The 18,563-nt window shown below is 37.5% G+C and overlaps 1 protein-coding gene across 9 annotated transcripts in view; it reads left to right on the forward strand.

Annotated features, from left to right (window-relative positions):
* The window catches only part of LOC131038316 (pentatricopeptide repeat-containing protein At3g06920), a 120,562-nt gene extending 107,388 nt beyond the window's left edge, over window positions 1-13,174 (forward strand). For 8 of the 9 annotated variants that reach the window (XM_057970685.2, XM_057970688.2, XM_057970687.2 and 5 more), the window contains one exon: window positions 10,329-13,174. In XM_057970685.2, coding sequence (XP_057826668.1) covers window positions 10,329-12,532 — 2,204 coding nt within the window. In that variant the 3' untranslated portion in view covers window positions 12,533-13,174. The remainder of the gene's footprint in view (window positions 1-10,328) is intronic. The other variant, XM_057970686.2, reaches the window with a different exon arrangement.
* The last annotated feature ends 5,389 nt before the right edge of the window (window positions 13,175-18,563 follow it).

The following is an 18,563-nucleotide window of genomic DNA, read 5'->3' on the forward strand; positions in this document are numbered from 1 at the left end:
AAATTGTGATGTTGTCTTTTAGTCTTGTACATCGTCTTGTCTTCATGCCTTAAGTCCAAGTTTTTATGTTTCTCTTCTTGCCCTAGACCTGCAAAACGAACATATATTTTTAAAACATTATGAAATGAAAAAGAACACAGCAAATCGTACTCCTCAAACCCTCAAGTATGAAATCAGAACTCAGATCTAAAAATCTGATCTTTAGTTTCGAATTGGTATTCCTTTTCAGTTCTGATTTAAATTTTTGCCCCCTGATTCGCCTTATGTTTGCTTGTAATTTTGGAAAAATGTTGTAAATATCAACCTTAAAAGGTCTGCTGGAATTTGCCCAAGATCTGATTTTCTGGCTTTCCTTGTCAAAATAAAAACGATTAGGCTTTGATCAATGATCAGCCTTCTTAAGTTCCTTCTTCCAGCGATTTTCCTTCCACTTCGCCCATCAAAGCTTGAAAACTCGATTGAATTTTGATTTCCTTAATTTGCTAGCTGAATGTGAATTGGGGGAATATTTCTTCCTTAATGCGAATCCGACTCTTAATGCGAATTATGATCTTAATGTCCTGGTGCGAATTCACTTAGCAGATTTGGAATTGCTTTGAATGAATACTGATCTCTTCCTTACGTTTATAGACATTACCTCCAAAGGATCGCACCCTTCCATGCTTGCTTCCAGCTGACTTTGTTCAATAAAAATGTTTTTGCTTGTCAAAAAAAAATTTAGAGTTCGCACTTCTTTCTTTGTCAGGTCGGCACCCTTCATCAAGTGATTTGTAATTGCAAATGTGGTGAAATAAACTGGGAACTCCATGTTTCATAGCCTTTGTTTTAAGTTTTAACTTGATCTTGACTTCCTTGTTTTGGGAGGTTGATGTGAACTTAGGCTTGAAATCTTCTGTGTTTTTGAATGTAAATTTGCACCCTTCCATATTTGTGGAGGTAAATTCGCTTCCTTCCATGTTTGTGGAGGTAAACTCGCTTCCTTGTTTGTGGAGGTAAATTTGCACCCTTCCATGTTTGTGGAGGTATATTTGCACCCTTCCATGTTTTGGGGGGTAGTTTTGCAAGGTAAATAATCTTCCTTGATTTTTGAGGAAGTTTTTCTAATTTCCTTGTTTTTTCAGGAAGCCTCAATTTCCTTCAAAATTGCTGCTTAAAATTGTCAAGATTAGGAGCACACAAAATAGGGAAGGTTGAAATTTCCTTGTTTTTCAAGGAAGAACATCATGTTCGTTCAAGGCATGCTTAAATTTTCACTGTTTTACAAGGTAGATCACTCCATTCCATTGCCTTAAAATTTCACTTTCTCCTTTATTTTCTAAATGAGACTAAGGGTGAAAATAAAATGCACAAGGGAGACTTTATTTCCTTAATTTACAAGTACGATTTTTAATTTCCTCCAAAATTGACCCCTTGAAATTTTGCTCAATAGTGGAAAGTCAATCTCCAAAAGGAAATTTCAAATTTGCTCTCACTTATCATTATTCTCCAAGGGTGAAAAATCAAACCCTAGAAGGAAATTTCCAAATTTTTGCTCACTATGATCTCTTCCTGACAACCTTGCGACATGACAAAATTTGACGAGTTGTGACACTTCTTACAATTTCGCAAGACGACAGCTTTACCTCAACCTAAACACCTCTTCGTCACTAGCAAAGGTTAACGACTAAAGAACTACTGCCAAGCGAAAACCAAACTAAAACACCTAATCTAAGCAAAAAGTGGGGGTCCCCATTTACAATGGGGCGATGTGTGGAAATGTCAAAACAACAAGTTGATTTGGAATATCATAGTATCTTCCTAGGAACTTGCTGATATGTCTAATAAGTTAGGAAAATTTAGAATGAAATTAGTGGATGCCAGTTACTTTCAACATCTTTAAAACCTAATTCAATAGCAAGCTTCAACAATTACTTTGACATAGAAGTTTCAAAACAGCAATTTAAAGTTTATCTATTTATCTCTGTAAAAGATTGATTGAATGAAAAGGCTTCTATTTATTCATTGCTTGTTTTGCTTTTGTTGAAAAGGCAAAAATGAAGAAATTAGTTCCCCATTTTGCTGCTTCTGCACAAACTGCTAAAAGAACAAATTTCTTATTAGGGATTAAGATGTTTACATTCACTTAATTGATAATATTTAATTGATTAATTGTATTAAACCAGTCAAAACAATTTTATTAATTGTGTGTATTTATCACTTAAGTATTATTTGTTAATTAAATAGTCATTTTATCTACTTGTCATAAAAATGCAAAATCAAAACAAACTACATTCAGTAAATTTATATTCGTTTAGTTTAATTGAAGCAATTACATTAGATAAATTCATTTTATTTACTTAACTAAATTAATTTACTTTTCTTATTTAAAACACAAAAGGGACATTCCAAAAACAATATAAAAAACATAGAAAACCAAAATCAAAATGTTTATCACTTCACAAAATATTCAAACTATCCAAAAAAAGGCATTTAAACCACTCAAATCAGATCACCATCTAAACAAATCAACCAAACACATCTAAATATTCAAGTAAACACATATTCAATCACCAAACAAACAAATGACAAAAAATGGGATTTGCATTTAATGTGTTCTAGGTTGCGACTACATCTCATGAGGGAGCTATGGGAAGAGGTTTGTAATGTCCCCATCCTAGTCAGGGATAGTGGTTTGAGGAGTTGGCCTCTTTTTGGACCCTTGTAGGCTAATAGGGTATGGATAAGGGGGTCAGTGATGTAGTATCTTGAGGAGTGGTCTGTCTATTTGTTCTAGTTCAGTGTTGAGTTCAGTTCTGGTCTTCGTTTCATTAGTTTCTGACATTATATGAGGATTTCCTAATTTTTAGGGAAAAATTGCTAAAAATAGACATGGTCCTATTTTCATTGGCATGGTGAACTGTGGCCCCAGCTTCTGACAGATTCAATTTCTGATCAATAATGAGGGAGATGTGAATTTTTAAATGATTCCCATAGGCAATTAATGTTTTAATGAAATATTAAAATAAAACCACAAAGTGCATCACTTAATTTTATTTAAGTGAAAATTTAATATCTCCTAAGTTGGGCATTGCTTTTAGGGTTAAGTTGGGAACCCTCAAAGCAAGTTATTATTTTTAAAAACCTAATTGCCAAAAATCATACTTTTTGGGTATTTAGGCAGCTAAGATGAAATTAAACCTCATTCATTGATATTGAGCATTTGACATTTCTTCTGAGCACTTGGCTACGGCGGCTTGGGTTTGGACCTATTTTGGAGAGCATGCATTCTTCAGAATTCAGTAGCTTTGAGATTGTGAAAGATCAATTGAATTGTTGCAGCTTGGTTGGCTTCATTCAGAAGTCAAATTGAATTAAGTTGGGGCAGATTTGGCTTCTTACAAGGCAGATTTGTTGTAGGTTTCCTATTTACTGTTTTGCTGTTAATTTTTCTGTGGTTTGGAGGTTTCTTTTCCCAAATACACAACTTGCTCATTTATTGGCGCCATCTTCCATTGTTTGTGTGCCTTAGTATTAAATAAGAGCAGATCTGAATTGTTTCAAAATAAAAAATCAGAACTTTGTAAGTTGCTGATTGAATTCTTTTAGCTCAATAAATTGGCTAAGGACCTATGGGTATGCTTCTAAATTCTCCAGTTTATTGCTTCAGTTGATTAATTTCATGTATTCTTTCAATATGTGTTGAGAATTAAATAAACTCTTCTGCAACTTCTGTCTATTTCTGAAAGACCATCTCTAATATTTAAAACACAAAAAAAAGAATAATAAATTACAGTAGGTTGAAGGATTGAACTAGCAAGGGTTCACCACAGTGGTATCAGAGCTCTGATCCTGCAATCCTGGAGGGTTAGGGGATTTTATATGCATCACCAACAGTTTGGGCATCACTGGTTTTATACCCGCAGGAGATTCGGTTGTCAAAGAAACCAATTCATTTTGGTCAGAACCAAATTGAAAATATGGGTGATAGGAATGAAGAAGACACTAGAAACACTACACAGAATGATGACAACGAGGCAAGGGAGGTCATGAGATGCTGACCACCGCCACACAACAACTTTCAATACTTGAGGGTAATGATCAGAATCAAGAAGAGAATGGTAGTATTGCTGGTCATTCCAGAGCTCGGGTGACTAGCACACATACATATGACAGACCCACACGCCCCACCTTTGTTAGAGTTGAACCTGAAGATGAGGTTGATTCTGAAGCTGGAGATGACAGGGGTTTTGGTGACAATATCATGGTAATGCATGATGAGTGGGATAGATTACCACAAAGAGTTCAGGATCACCTTAGCTTTGACATGTATATTAGTCAGAAGAGAGATCATAATAGGAATTGGAATAATCAGAAAACCTTGGAACAATACTAATGATCTCAAATATGCAAATCACACTTTCTACTTTTGATGGCAATGGTAGAGTTACAACTAGAGCTTGGATTAGCAAGTTGGATACTTTCTTGAACCTACATCCTATGTCAGAAGAAGATGCTATTAAGTTTGCAGCTTTGCATTTAGATGGGGTAGCCCATGATTGGTGGCACCATGGGATGGTGACTTTGCATCATGACTTTATTACTACATACCAAGAATTCACTGACAGATTGGTTGAGCGTTTTGATAAAAGAGATCCAGAGTTGTATTTCAGGGATTTAGCTCAGCTGAAACAAATGGGCAGCTTGGAATCTTATATTAGTGAATTTTAGAAGCTTTCAGTTATGGTAACTAACATCTCAGAGAGAAGGCTGGTTATTCTTTTTGTTGAAGGTCTTTATGAGCCTATGAAAGGTTGGATTAAGGCTTTTGATCCTCCTACCTTGCAAGAAGCCATGAGGAAGGCACGTAACATGGAACTTACCTCTCCTCGTAATAAGTTCACTCCAAACAACTCAAAACCATCCACATCATTTAATGACAGCAAGTCTGATCAAAAGAAATCAGAAAATGTGGATCAAGGGAGGAAGTTTGCAGCACCTTTGGATAGGGAAACACTTAATGATTTGCGTAGAAGGAAGTTGTGTTTTCATTGTAAGGGCCCTTATGATCAAAACCATGATTGTCCCCTCAAGCCTAAGGGTCAAAATAGGAATATGGAGTGGTTTTATGAGGGAGAAAACATGACTGATAACACAGACCAGCAAGCTGATCAAGATGATTTCGAGACTGAAAATTCAGAAAAAGGAGTTGAAAATGAAGAATTCGATCTACGGGAAGCTCATATGTCTAGCATGCAAGGAGAAGGTTATTTTAGGTTGCGTGGACTCCTGGCTGGTCAAAGAGTCATTTCTCTACTTGATACAGGTGCAACTCATAATTTCATAGATGCACGGTTGGTGGAAAAGCGTGGGATTCAAACTCAAGAGTTTGAAGGCATAAGGGTGAAAGTTGCTGATGGTAATGTGCTGACTTGTAATAGAATGATTTTAGACTTACCCATGAAACTCAATAATTATGAATTCAAAGCTGTTTTTTATGTGGTTAACATGGGAAACATGGATGTGGTCCTTGGCATGACGTGGCTTCATGCAATAGGTGAATTTACACTCAACCTTAGAGATATGGAGATGAAATTCAAGGTTAATGGGACTAATCATGTTCTTAAAGCTATCAAGGCCAGCAAGTTAAAATTAATCACTCTTAAAAGAATGGAGAGACTTATTAGACATGACATGGTGGATTGGGCAGCAGAGTGTAAACTAATGCCTACTTATGAGGAGCAGCATAAAACACCTTACCATTCAGATATTCAGGAGCTTAGAGTTAAGCATACAAAGATGTTTAGTGACATACCTCCTGGTAGGCCTCCTGATAGAGGCATAGAGCACATCATTGAGCTTGAAGAGGGCACCAAGCCCATCATGATTACACCTTACTGGGACCCCAAGCGGTTGAAAGATGAAATTGAGAAAACCATCAAAGAACTTCTAGCAATGGGACACATAAGGCCGAGTAAGTCTCCTTTCGCTTCATCAGTTGTTTTGGTGAAGAAGAAAGATGGCACACTCAGAATGTGCATTGATTACCGTATGTTGAATAGAAGAACTATAAAGAACAGGTATCCCATTCCTCGCATCGATGAGTTGTTAGATGAGCTTTACGGAGCTTGTTATTTCTCCAAGATTGACTTGAGGACAACTTATCATTAGATCAGTGTTAGGGAGCAAGATATTGAGAAGACTGCATTCGGATGTCATTGTGGACTCTATGAGTTTTTGGTTATGCCTTTTGGGTTGACCAATGCACCAGCCACCTTTCAGTCCACTATGAACAGGGTCTTCCAGTCTCAGTTGAGGAGATTTGTTCTGGTTTTCTTCAATGACATTTTGGTTTACAATAGAACTTGGGAGGAGCACCTGGTTCACTTGGATATTGTTTTAGGCATACTTGACAGCGAGTCCTTTTACGCCAAAGAGTCCAAGTGTGCATTAGGAATGGCAAAACTTTTGTATTTGGGTCACATAATCAGCAGAGAGGGAGTTCGCATGGATCCCGATAAGGTTCGTGCCATTGTTGATTGGCCTACGCCTGAGACCTTGACTCAACTTAGGGGATTTGTTGGTTTGTGTGCCTTCTACCATTGGTTTGTTAGTGGTTTTTCACGGCATGCCGCACCACTTACTGATTTGACCAAGAAGGGTGCATTTCTTTGGACACCACTTGCACAGGAGTGTTTTGAGAAGTTCAAGCAATTGATGACTACATGTCTAGTTCTTTCTTTACCCGATTTCACCAAACCTTTTGAGCTTCATTGTGATGCATGTGGAGAGGGTATTGGTGCAGTAATTATGCAGGATCGTCATCCTATAGCTTATGAGAGCAAGAAGCTTCGGGGTCCGGAGAGGAGCTATAGTATTTATGATAAGGAAATGTTGGCATCATGCATGCAATGGCCAAGTTCAGGCAATATTTAGTTGGCAACAAGTTTTGTGTCAAAAGTTCTAAACTGATCATAACAGCTTGAAACATTTCCTTGGATAGCGAGATCTAAATGAGTGTCAACAGAAGTGGGTCAACAAGTTATAGTCTTATGATTTTGACATCTCATATGTCAAAGGGACTCAGAAAATTGTTGCTGATGCTTTATCTCGCCGTCCCCATTTGAGCTCCATGGCAACTGTTTTCGAAGATTGGAAACACTTGATTATAGCAGAGTATGCTAAGAATCCATGGGCCTCTAGTATTATTGATGGGACAGTACAGGACAGCAAGTACTCTCTTGTGAACAACCTCATCATTTACAAAGAGAGGATATTTCTAGTCCCAGGTTCTGAGGTGAAGTGCATAGTATTGAGGACTTTCCATGATTCACCTATGGTTGGACATCTCGGTTACTTAAGACCTATTCTGATGTTCTTTAGTATGTCAGAGAGTGTTCTGTCTGCCAGCAGAACAAGCAGGAGCACAACTTTCCTGTAGGGTTACTTCAGCCACTTACTATTCCTAACAGGAAGTGGGAATGCGTGTCTATGAACTTTATTGCGGGCTTGCCGAAAGCTCAAGGGAGAGACATCATTTATGTGGTAGTTGATTGGTTGACTAAGTATGCACATTTCTTCTCGATCACGACTACTGATTCAGCTGGACAAGTGGCTGATCTTTTCTTTTGTGAGGTATTCAAATTGCATGGTTTACCTCGGAGTATTGTCAGTGATAGGGACAACAGGTTCATGGGTCACTTCTGGCAAGAGTTATTCAGACTTTGCGGGACAGAGCTCACTCCGAGTACCAGTTACCACCCCCAGACTGATGGACAGATACCTGCGGATCTACATTTTAGGGTAGCATAAGGCTTGGGTGAAGTGGTTACATTTGTGTGAGTATTATTATATTTCCACTCACCACATGACTATTCAGATGACACCTTTCAGAGCTTTGTATGAATATGATGCGCCTAGTTTTTTGGATTTATTGATGAGCGATTGCAGAGTACCGAGTGCTGGGAATCTGTTACAGGAGAACCAAGATATAATGAGAGCACTTCGTGATAATATTCAGAAGGCTCATAATCAACAAAAGCAATATGCCGATCAAAGGAGGGTTGAGCGATCTTTTGAGATTGGGGATATGGTGTATCTGATGCTACAACCCTATAGACAGTCCTCTCTTAGGAAGAAGGGCTCAGAGAAACTCAAGCCACGTTATTATGGTCCTTTCAGGATTACCAGGCGAGTTGGCCAGGTGGCTTATGAGTTAGATTTACCAACTGATAGTAAGGTTCATAATGTGTTCCATGTGTCACGCCTTAAGAAGGCATTGGGACAACAAATAGTTCCTTTTGTAGTTTTACCACCCCTAGATGATGAGGGGAAGTTAGTTCTAGTACCCGAGGCCATTCTGGAGTTCAGAGAGTGTCATTTGCGGAGAAGTGTCATCAGGGAATTTTCGATTAAATGGAAGGATCTGCCGATAGAGGATGCTACTTGGAAGTGTGATAGCATTTTACAGCATCCAGCGTTGAGTTTGCTTGAGGACAAGCAAATTTTGGGAGGGCGGACTGTAATGTCCCCATCCTAGTCAGGGACAGTGGTTTGAGGAGTTAGCCTATTTTTGCACCCTTGTAGGCTAATATGGTATGGATAAGGGGGTCAGTGATGCAATATCTTGTGGAGTGGTTTGTCTATTTGTTCTAGTTCAGTTTTGGTCTTCGTTTCATTAGTTTTTGACATTATATGAGGATTTCCTAATTTTTTAGGGAAAAAATGCTAAAAATAGATATGGACCTATTTTCATTGGCATTGTAAACCATGGCCCTAGCTTCTGACAGATTCAGTTTCTGAGCAATAATGAGGGAGATGTGAATTTTTAAGTGATTCCCACAAGCAATTAATGTTTTAATGAAATATTATTTAATTGAAAATTTAATATCTCCTAAGATGGGCATTTCTTTTAAGGTTAAGTTGGGAACCCTAAAAGCAAGTTATGATTTTTAAAAACCTAATTGCCAAAAATCGTACTTTTTGGGTATTTAGGCAGCCAAGATGAAATTAAACCTCATTCATTGATATTGAACATTTGACATTTCTTCTGAGCACTTAGCTATGGCAGCTAGGGTTTGGACCTGTTTTGGAGAGCGTGTATTCTTCAGAATTCAGTAGCTTTGAGATTGTGAAAGATCAATCGAATTGTTGCAGCTTGGTTGGCTTCATTCAGAAGTCAAATTGAATTAAATTGGGGCAGATTTGGCTTCTTACAAGGCATAGATTTGTTGTAGGTTTCCTATTTATTGTTTTGCTGTTAATTTTTCTGTGGTTTGGAGGTTTCTTTTCCCAAACACACAACTTGCTCATTTATTGGCACCATCTTCCACTATTTGGGTGCCTTAGTATTAAATAAGAGCAGATCTGAATTGTTTCAGAATAAAAAATCAGAACTTTGTAAGTTGCTGATTGAATTCTTTTAATTCAATAAATTGGCTAAGGACCTATGGGTATGCTTCTAAATTCTCCAGTTTATTGCTTCAGTTGATTAATTTCATGTATTCTTTCAATATGTGTTGAGAATTAAAGAAACCCTTTTGCAACTTCTGTCTATTTCTGAATGACCATCTCTATTTCTGTTTATTCTTGGAGGTTGCTTTTTTTCTTCAGCTCAGGGATTTTACAAAACCAATTTTAGATTTGACGCAATGAATCATGATGAACAATGAGTCCAAATATGGTATACCATTGTGTCATTCATGGGATTTTCTCAGTTGGCTGTTAGCCTACCAACCAGCCCTTTTTATTATTAATATGGGGTAATAGTTTCTCTGCCATTATTTTCTGCAGCACTGCTTGGGAGACCTGCCATGAATGAGGCTGCTGAGATATATAACTCAATGAGGAGTAGTTTCTGTGGTTTATGCACCATCTTTTTACGTACTACCTAAGCCTTAAGTAATGACCTACGAGGACCATATTAATTTATTTTGCATTTATTTAATTGTCATATTAATTGAATGGATTTTATTGTTGTTTACTGGTTTCTTTTGTGGATGTGTTGTATCGTTGTAGCACATGCCATATTCGATCTATGAAGTCATGGTGAGCCTAGAGAGAGCCATAGGAGCTAGCAAGAACATCCCTTTTCATTTATGTAGGGTTCTAAATGTGATGTTATTATGGTCCAAGTATGATGAGGATAGAGATGCTATAAACACCCCATAAAGAATTCATTTCTCTTTCTCATTAGGGGGTTCCCATCAAGAAGAGGTGCATGGTATTTCATGTAGTGTAATTTTGGCATGAAAACATTTTCACAAAGAACTGTTTTTCCTGTATATGCATTCTTAGCAATTAATAGTAACTTATGATGTTATTGAGTGAATTCAACACCGTTTACACTGCAGGTCTGTATTTGCATCTTTGGGACCAACATTCTATTTTCCATTGTTCACTTGTCTGGAGAAGGCAACTTTCTTCATTATCAAACGAAGCTTTTCAAGCAGCTGGTAGATATAAGCTTCTTGACTGTGGACAGCAATCTGAAATTTGTATTCTTAGAGGAAGCATACAAATGTGCATAGCTCAGGTGTGTGACATCATAAGTAAATTCAAATGGGGTTCTGATATGGAACAGGCACTTGAAAATGTCGGCTGTTGTATTCATCCAGTATCTATTACAGAGGTATTGAAGAGACAGAAGGATATAGAAACAGCACTGAATTACTTCAGATGGGCACGAAGTCAAACAAATTTCAAACTTAGTTCAAAGGTGTATGATCCTCTCCTCTTAATGCTGGCAAATAACATGCAAACCAACAAACTGCAAAGTCTACTCAAGGATATGAGTACGGATGGAATTGAACCATCAATTACTTCCTTTGTAGAAGTTGTAAAGATCTATACCAGTGTTAGAATGCTGAGACAAGCTGTTGATATAGTACATACCATGAGAGAGATGAAATTTCAGAACGCATTTTCTTCTTATGAAATTGTCATTAGTGCTCTTGCTGAGGCTTGTGAAACAAGCATGGTTCTTTCCATGTTGAGAGAAATAAAGGAGATGGGATACACGGTGAGCTCTCATCTCTTTTCAACTTTAGTTCGTGCATTTGCCATGGAAGGAAATTATGATGCCGCACTATCCTTTTTAGAAGAAATGAAAAGTAATTCTTATAATGAGGATGTTGTATTATACAATGCCTGCATAGATTGTTTTGTGAAGGTGGGCAAATTGGATATTGCTTGGCGATTTTTTCATAAAATGAAGGAACAAAGCATTGCACCAGACGATGCAACATATACAATCATGATTAGTGCTCTTTGCAAGGCAAATAAATTAAATGAAGCTGTAGAGTTGTTTGAGAACATGGAACTCATGAGGAAGACTCCATGTGTTTTTGCATACAACACATTGATAATGGGATATGGAGCTTCTGGTAAGTTCCTTGAAGCCTATGCTTTACTAGAAAGAATGAGAGATAAAGGGTGCATACCAAATGTGATATCCTATAATTCTCTTCTTACATGCCTGAGAAAGAGAGACAAAGTGGATGAGGCCTGTATGCTTTTCAATGAAATGAAAAAGGATGCAGAACCTAATTTATCTACTTACAATATTCTTATTGACATCCTATGTAAGAAAGGCAAATTAGATGAAGTTTATAAAATGCAGGACGAAATGGCACGGGCAAATCTGTTCCCCAATTCAATCACATCGAATATAATTATTAATAGACTTTGCAAGTCTTTGAAACTGTTTGAAGCCTGCAACGTTTTTGAGGGCATGAGAGCCAAAGGTTGTACTCCAGATGAAGTAACATATTGTTCTTTGATTGATGCATTTGGCAGGCAAGGGAAGGTTGATGAGTCTTACAGATTATTTGAAAGAATGCTAAAAGAGGGTCTTACCCCCAATGCTATGGTGTACACATCCCTGATAAAAAACTTCATTAGGTGGGGTAGAACATACAGTGGGCATGAAATTTACAAGGACATGGTCCAGAGAGGTTGCAAACCAGATATTATTTTGTATAATGTATACATGGACTGCAGCCTTAGAGCAGGGGAAATTGACAAGGTCCATGACATATTTATGGAAATAAAAGAACATGGATGTGTCCCAGATGTTCGATCCTACTCTATTTACATGCGGAGTCTCTCAAAGTCTGGTAATATATCTGCCGCATCTGACCTTTTTTATACTATGAGGAATCGAGGTTATGAGCCCAATGCTTTGTCATTTAATATTGCAATTGACTGTTTATGCAAGTCAGGAAAACCATGTGAGGGATATCAAGTCTTTGAGGAGATGAGAGCCAAATGTCATTTTCCTTGTATGGTTACTTATATGGTGCTCATAAATGGACTTCTTAAGGAAGATAAACTGGATAAAGCATTTAATGTTTTCAAACAAGCAAAAACCCACGGTGTGCTCTTGAATATGGTGGTCTATGGTAACCTTATAAATGGCCTTGGAAAGGCTGGCAGAATAAATGAGCTATTTTTTGTTATGGAAGAAGCTCTGCAGAAAGTTTTTATCCCGGATCCACATACTTGGAGTTGCCTGCTTGATGCTCTTGTTAAGTCACAGGAGATAACAATACATTAGTATGTTTTTCTAATCATGTAAGATTCAAAATGCACAGCAAATGCAGTAGCAGACGGTATTCTCCTTGGTGGCCTCTGGAGGCAAAAAAAGCTTACAAAAAGTTGTGCTGTGGAAAAAAAGATCAAGTTAGGTCTCGTTGCTATATTGATGCATATACATACAATGGTTTTTCAAAGAGGGCAGCAAAGGTAAATGGAACATTTGATTTCTTTGAAGAATCTGAAGGAAAAGGAGGTGAGCATGATTCAGCTTGGTATAATGCCATGAAAATAGAGAATGGAAGCTTATGAAATATTTGAAGAGGCAAACATTAAGAGGATAAATGAAAGGACTCGTCTAATATTCCTTTATGCACTTCACAGGGCCGAAAAGATTGAGCATGCTGCTAGAGTTGGTTCTATGATAAGGGGAAGCCAGAAAATTGCAGCACATTGTAAAATGTTTATAAATTTAATACCATGAATTGTATAACTAGTTATTTGATTTTGACAGTGAAGAGTTCATTGTTGTTTGTCTGGGGAATCCAACTAATTAGTTCACAAGTATACAATTAATTCTATAAAAAATAGATACACAACAAGAGTAAATGTGAAAAATAACATAAGTAAATGCTGAACATGAAAATTGTGTTCCCACAGCTCTGCTGAGTTCAATAATTTTCTTCAATTCTGATAAGTTTTTCTGAATTGAGCAATTACATTTATAGCCATTGTGTTGGCTCTCATATTAGAGATTATGCTAGACTGCAAAATGGCATTGCTAAGAACTAGTTTTACTGACTTTAACTAAGTGCTAACTACTAGCTACACTTTTATTGCTAACACATCATATATGGTATCGGCAATTAACACGAACTAATTAATTGATTTACAACTGTTAATAAACCTCATTTATATAACTAAAACAAAGTGAACTCCTAACCAATCTTACTAGACTTGGGACTTGCCCAGACTTGTAAACTGATTTTTGACCCAAACTAGACTTTATGATCAAACTCATCCAAGACATGGCAAACTGAAAAAACCATGAAATATAAGATTTTTAAGGATTTAAAATTTTATTATGCACCCTTCAATAAATAAACTTGAAAGACACACGTAACTAATCAAATAGAAGCTACTTTGGTCACATATGCAATTATACATTGATCACATGAGTACTAAAATGGATTTTTGTTGGAGGAAACAACATATTTAAACATTTAAATATTTTCAAGTGTTTTAGAAAATTAGGTGTACAAAACTCGAGTTAAGATGTTCATGGCATCAAAAAGAAAAATTACAATATGGAGTCATGGTCTATGGTAGAAAGAAGCTGCTTGTGTTCAATCCAACATTGCTAGCTCTATGTGGAGTCATGTGCTTGTATTTGAGACAAGTCTACAAATGTTGCTACAGTCGTAGGAACATTACTTAGGATAGGAATTTGACTCAACAAACCAAAAGTATAAATGTAATTCAATTGTTTGGGATTTAATTGGAAAGAAGTTGAAAGAGAACAAGATAATGTTACTTTTTCATCCTACATAGTTTGAAATGGTATTTATCTTTTACTAGAGCAAGGATTTGAGGCTGGTGCTCCTACTGTGCTCAGTACGCTCCCTATTGCAATATAGGTTAGGGTTCAGAGTTGGAACCCATATTGAGCCGAGCCCAAATTAAAGCCTTTGAAACCACAGACTTTCATGTTGTATACCATTTTTTATAATTTTATCGTTTTTAACCAACCTTAAAAGAGTTCTCCAAACCCTTTAAAAAATGTTCGACTTTCTCACTTTCACACTTTCATGTCAAAATGTTTTCAATTTTTCATCTTTTTATTTGAAAAAAATGATTTTCATTAACTTGGCCGTGTATTCCCAATGGGAATTGTTCAGTCTAGCGAGTCTGACCAGATTCACTTGGTACTCGGGTCTCGAGTCCTTGGGACTTGTTTAGGTTTGTCCACCTTGGGACTTGCTGAGTGTGGGAAAGTCGTGTAAAACTATTCCCAACTCATCAACTTCTCCGTTATTAACACAATTGTTTGATAGTTGAAGTATTCATACTTGTCCACAATTATTGGAAGGACTCCTAATCACAAACGAGCATTGTTTATGTAATTCGTGTCTTCATTCTCCCCTTTGGTACTCATTGTGGTAACTCCAATCAATTCTCTCCATCTTTAAAATTTTTCAGTGGTCTGGTGAAAACGTCTGCCACTTGATTCTTGCTGTTGCAAAAACTCTACTCAGAGTCACCATTATCAACTAAATATCTAATAAAATGATGAAGAATATCGATATGTTTGGTCCTACGATAAATACCAGTTTTTTGGTCATTGCAATGGTAGACTTTATACCATAATAGATCATTGCAGTTGAACTTTATGTCAAAACCCAGATCAAACAATACTCTCCTCAACCTTATTTCTCGGCATGCTGCTGAAGTAATTACTATGTATTCAACCATTGTTGAAGAGAAAGAATTTGTTGCTTGCTTTTGTGAAATTTCACGGGTAAAAGATTCTACCATCAACACTAGAAATTGCAAATTTTAATGGGTTGCTTACATGGTTGGCAACTATTTATAGTCTAAATCATTACAAGGCATATAATCCTTCCTTAGATTCAAAAATGATGCTGCTCAAAAACTCTCGCCCAGTGGCTTGTGTTCTGGGGATGACACTTGGAGGAAGCCCTTCGGCCTACGTTGTCCTTGGTCCTGGTGGTAGCCCTTCGGCCCGCGCTGTCCTTGGTCCTGGGGGTTGCCCTTCGGCCTGCGTTGTCCTTGGTCCTGGTGGTAGCCCTTCGGCCTGCGCTGCCCCTGGTCTTGCCAGGTGATGTGTCGTCTTGCCCTACGACTGATGGTGGTGGTGTTGTTGCAGATTCTGGGATATTGGATGCAAACCATGCGATTAGTGGGACTGCTAAGAGTTCGTATGCGGATTGATTGGGTAAGGAGACTCAGCCGTTCCCTGTTTGTCTCTTCATTGCTGTTAACTTGGATGATGAAATAATTAATGAAATAGATCAAGTGGCCTCTGATCTATCTTCTCATGCAGTTATATGTCGATTTAAACGCTTTTGGCCTAGTCTTCCTGGGCTTCATGATGGGGTCTCTAAGCATTGGGAGCCCCTTATTTTAGACTCGGTACAGATTTTCCCTTTGGCAAAGGGTTTCTTTGTTGCCAAGTTTGAAAATGCAGCTGACAGAAAGATTATTCTTTGTGATCATTTTTTTATTTGGGAGAATCGTTACCCTTTGATGATTAAACCATGGCATAAGGACTTTGTTCCTTTGTCTGAATCCTTCTGTAAGATGCCAATCTGGGTTAGACTCCCTAACCTCCCTCTTCACTTTTGGGTGGATCCACTTCTTGAGGTTGTGGGGGATGCTTTGGGAGATTTTCTGATGGTAGATGCTGAGTCTTCTGATATCCTTCATTCTACCTACACTCATATCTTGGTGGACATTGATACTTCTAAGGGGTTGCCTGAGGAGATTAAACTATCGACTCCCAAGGGTTTCTGGATCCAACCTCTGGATTATGAAGGCATTCCCTTAAGATGCAGAAGGTGCTTCAAGACAGGTCATGTAGCAGCTAAATATGATTTACACAAAGTTAAAGCAAAGAAGCCTCCGTCTTGGTGGATTGGGGCTTCCTCCCACCATTACACGACGTTAAAGGGCTCTTCTCAGATGGGTACGGGGCCTGATATTTCTCCTGAAAATGTTGTTGAAGATGCTCCTCCTGCCACTAATGCGAATGGTGAGATGGTTCGTTCAGAACCAATCGGCGGTTCAGAGTTGTCAAATGCTGTTGGATTTGCTCTTGTTGCTGGTTTTGGTAGGTCTGAGAGTGTTGTTCTTGTGTCTAGGTAGGTTGTTGGAGCGGTCCCTGTGCCTACTGTTGTTTCCAGGGGTGTTTCTGCCCAAGTCCTGCTATGCTTGCTGGAGCTTCGTTGATTGCTGGATATCCCTCAACTGCTGATTTTCCTGCGTTAAATTCGTTGGAGTGGCAAGATGAGGCTCGTAAAGTTGAAGATGGCTGGATAACGGTTAAAGGTAAACGGTCTAAGAGGTCCTCGCCTTCTTTTGACATGACCCTTCGATCCCACCTGAAGGGTCCCAAAGGGAAATCCTAGGCCTGCTGGTTTTCTTTGTCTATTCTTTTTCACAGCTTCGTTTTGTGGAAACTGTAGAGTTAGCTGTGCTGGTTTTTTGGCTGTGGTTTTCATTGTTAATATCTTTGCGCAGCCTGTTTTGTTGGGTTCTAGATCTTGGTAAAATCTATTGGGTTTTGGGTCCCTTCAAAACCTGTTGTATGGGGTTTTTGGTCCCCTTAAAACCCGTTTTCCCTTATTCAAAAACTATTACAGTCTAAATATGGGAAATTGCATTTAAATTTCCCATGACCCACATGTTCAACGATATATGGATAATTTTCATTGTTATTAGTAATGCAATTGCATTTGTTGTAAGAGTTGGAATGCTTTCACTTGCTTAGCAAGACCACTTTGAAAACACACGAAATGAAGATTTGTGTTGCTTTCACCAATATACAGTTTTCCATTTATTTGTGTTAGTTTTCTGTAATTGTTGGCGTTAGGCTTTCATATTTCTTGATAGTAGTGAAATTGCAGGGCATGGCAGATTTCACTGTTGGAATGAGTAATGATAACAATATTTGATAGAAGTAGAGTAATAGCGTTTTGTTTGAGAATGCTCAACTGCAAATCCTTGTTATTTTCATAATTACAACTTTTAGCAGCTTATTTCTTGCTGAATTAATATATTAGTGATTTAGTATTTGTAGATGGGGAAATGTCATCATGACCAAAGATTTGAGAAGTTCATCTTAGGAATTAATATTATTTTCAACTTGAGTAATAATACATTTTGTTTTGCAAACTTTTTATTTGAAGCTTGTTATAAAAGAATTTAGATATAACCTGTTCTTGGCTAGCAAGTGTCCCAAATTGACATTGTCTCTTATTAATGATGGGCCATGTGATTTGGATTAAAAAACATAGTGTCAATGAAGCTTGTTTATGCTTCTTGGGAGGGAAAAAATTACAAAGAATTTGGAAGTAATCATTACTAAGAAGGAAGATAACGTTGATTCCTGAGGAGACATAGCTCTATTTGGGGATACTATGAGAGTGATTCATAGAGTGGGTAGGGCCTCTTGAAATGCATATAGCTTGATTGAGATTTTCGAGCTTAGTTGCTAGATAAAGGGTAGATACAAATGAAAGAGTCATTGCTTCTTTTGTTAGATATATGTTATCCATTCTCATTAACCAAAGGGCCTAAATAAGGAGACATACACCAAATTAAGTAATAGTAGTTGCCTTAGCACACCAATTCACTCAAATGATATGCCCTTATCAAACAAAAGGCGACCATATAGAGAGATGAGTTCGAAGGGCGTGTAACCTTTAGGTTCATTCTAGTCCCCTATCCTTTATGGATACATAATAGGGGTGGTAGGTGTTATTTTACTTCCTAAGATTGGTGTTAAAGGGTTGAGGTGAAATGGTGCAAGCCCTATCTAGAGTCTAGGGTGCAAAATTAAGGATATAAATCCTTAGATAAAGAAGATAAGTGTAAGGCCTACTTGTGTTAACTCTTGCCTCATCTTGTTAGATGAATGACTAAATTGTATTTGATTGTGTATTCTTATGTATTGTTTTTCTTAGTTTGACGATGCTAACATAAATTGTAACTATTGAAGTGTGAGTCATTTGATATTGGCTGATTTTTCCATTTGTTTTGGCTATTATTGCATATTGGGCAAACATGTGAAATGTTTGAAGTGTGTAGGTACTAGCAAAATACCAATGGTGGTTAATTTAGAGGTGTTCATATGGTTTGTTTAATTGTGTTTACCATCTTACTCATTTACAAGTAAATGACATGATGTATATGTCAAACCAAATAGTCTTATCCCAATCGGTTATGATTCTAGATCTCCAATGTGATAGCCCGATAACATGTTTGCATTCATGCACATTTAAGATTATTTCTTTAGGTGTATTTTGGTTGTT

Source organism: Cryptomeria japonica, chromosome 6 (assembly GCF_030272615.1).
Source record: "Cryptomeria japonica chromosome 6, Sugi_1.0, whole genome shotgun sequence".
In the NCBI taxonomy this organism is placed as follows: Eukaryota; Viridiplantae; Streptophyta; class Pinopsida; order Cupressales; family Cupressaceae; genus Cryptomeria; species Cryptomeria japonica.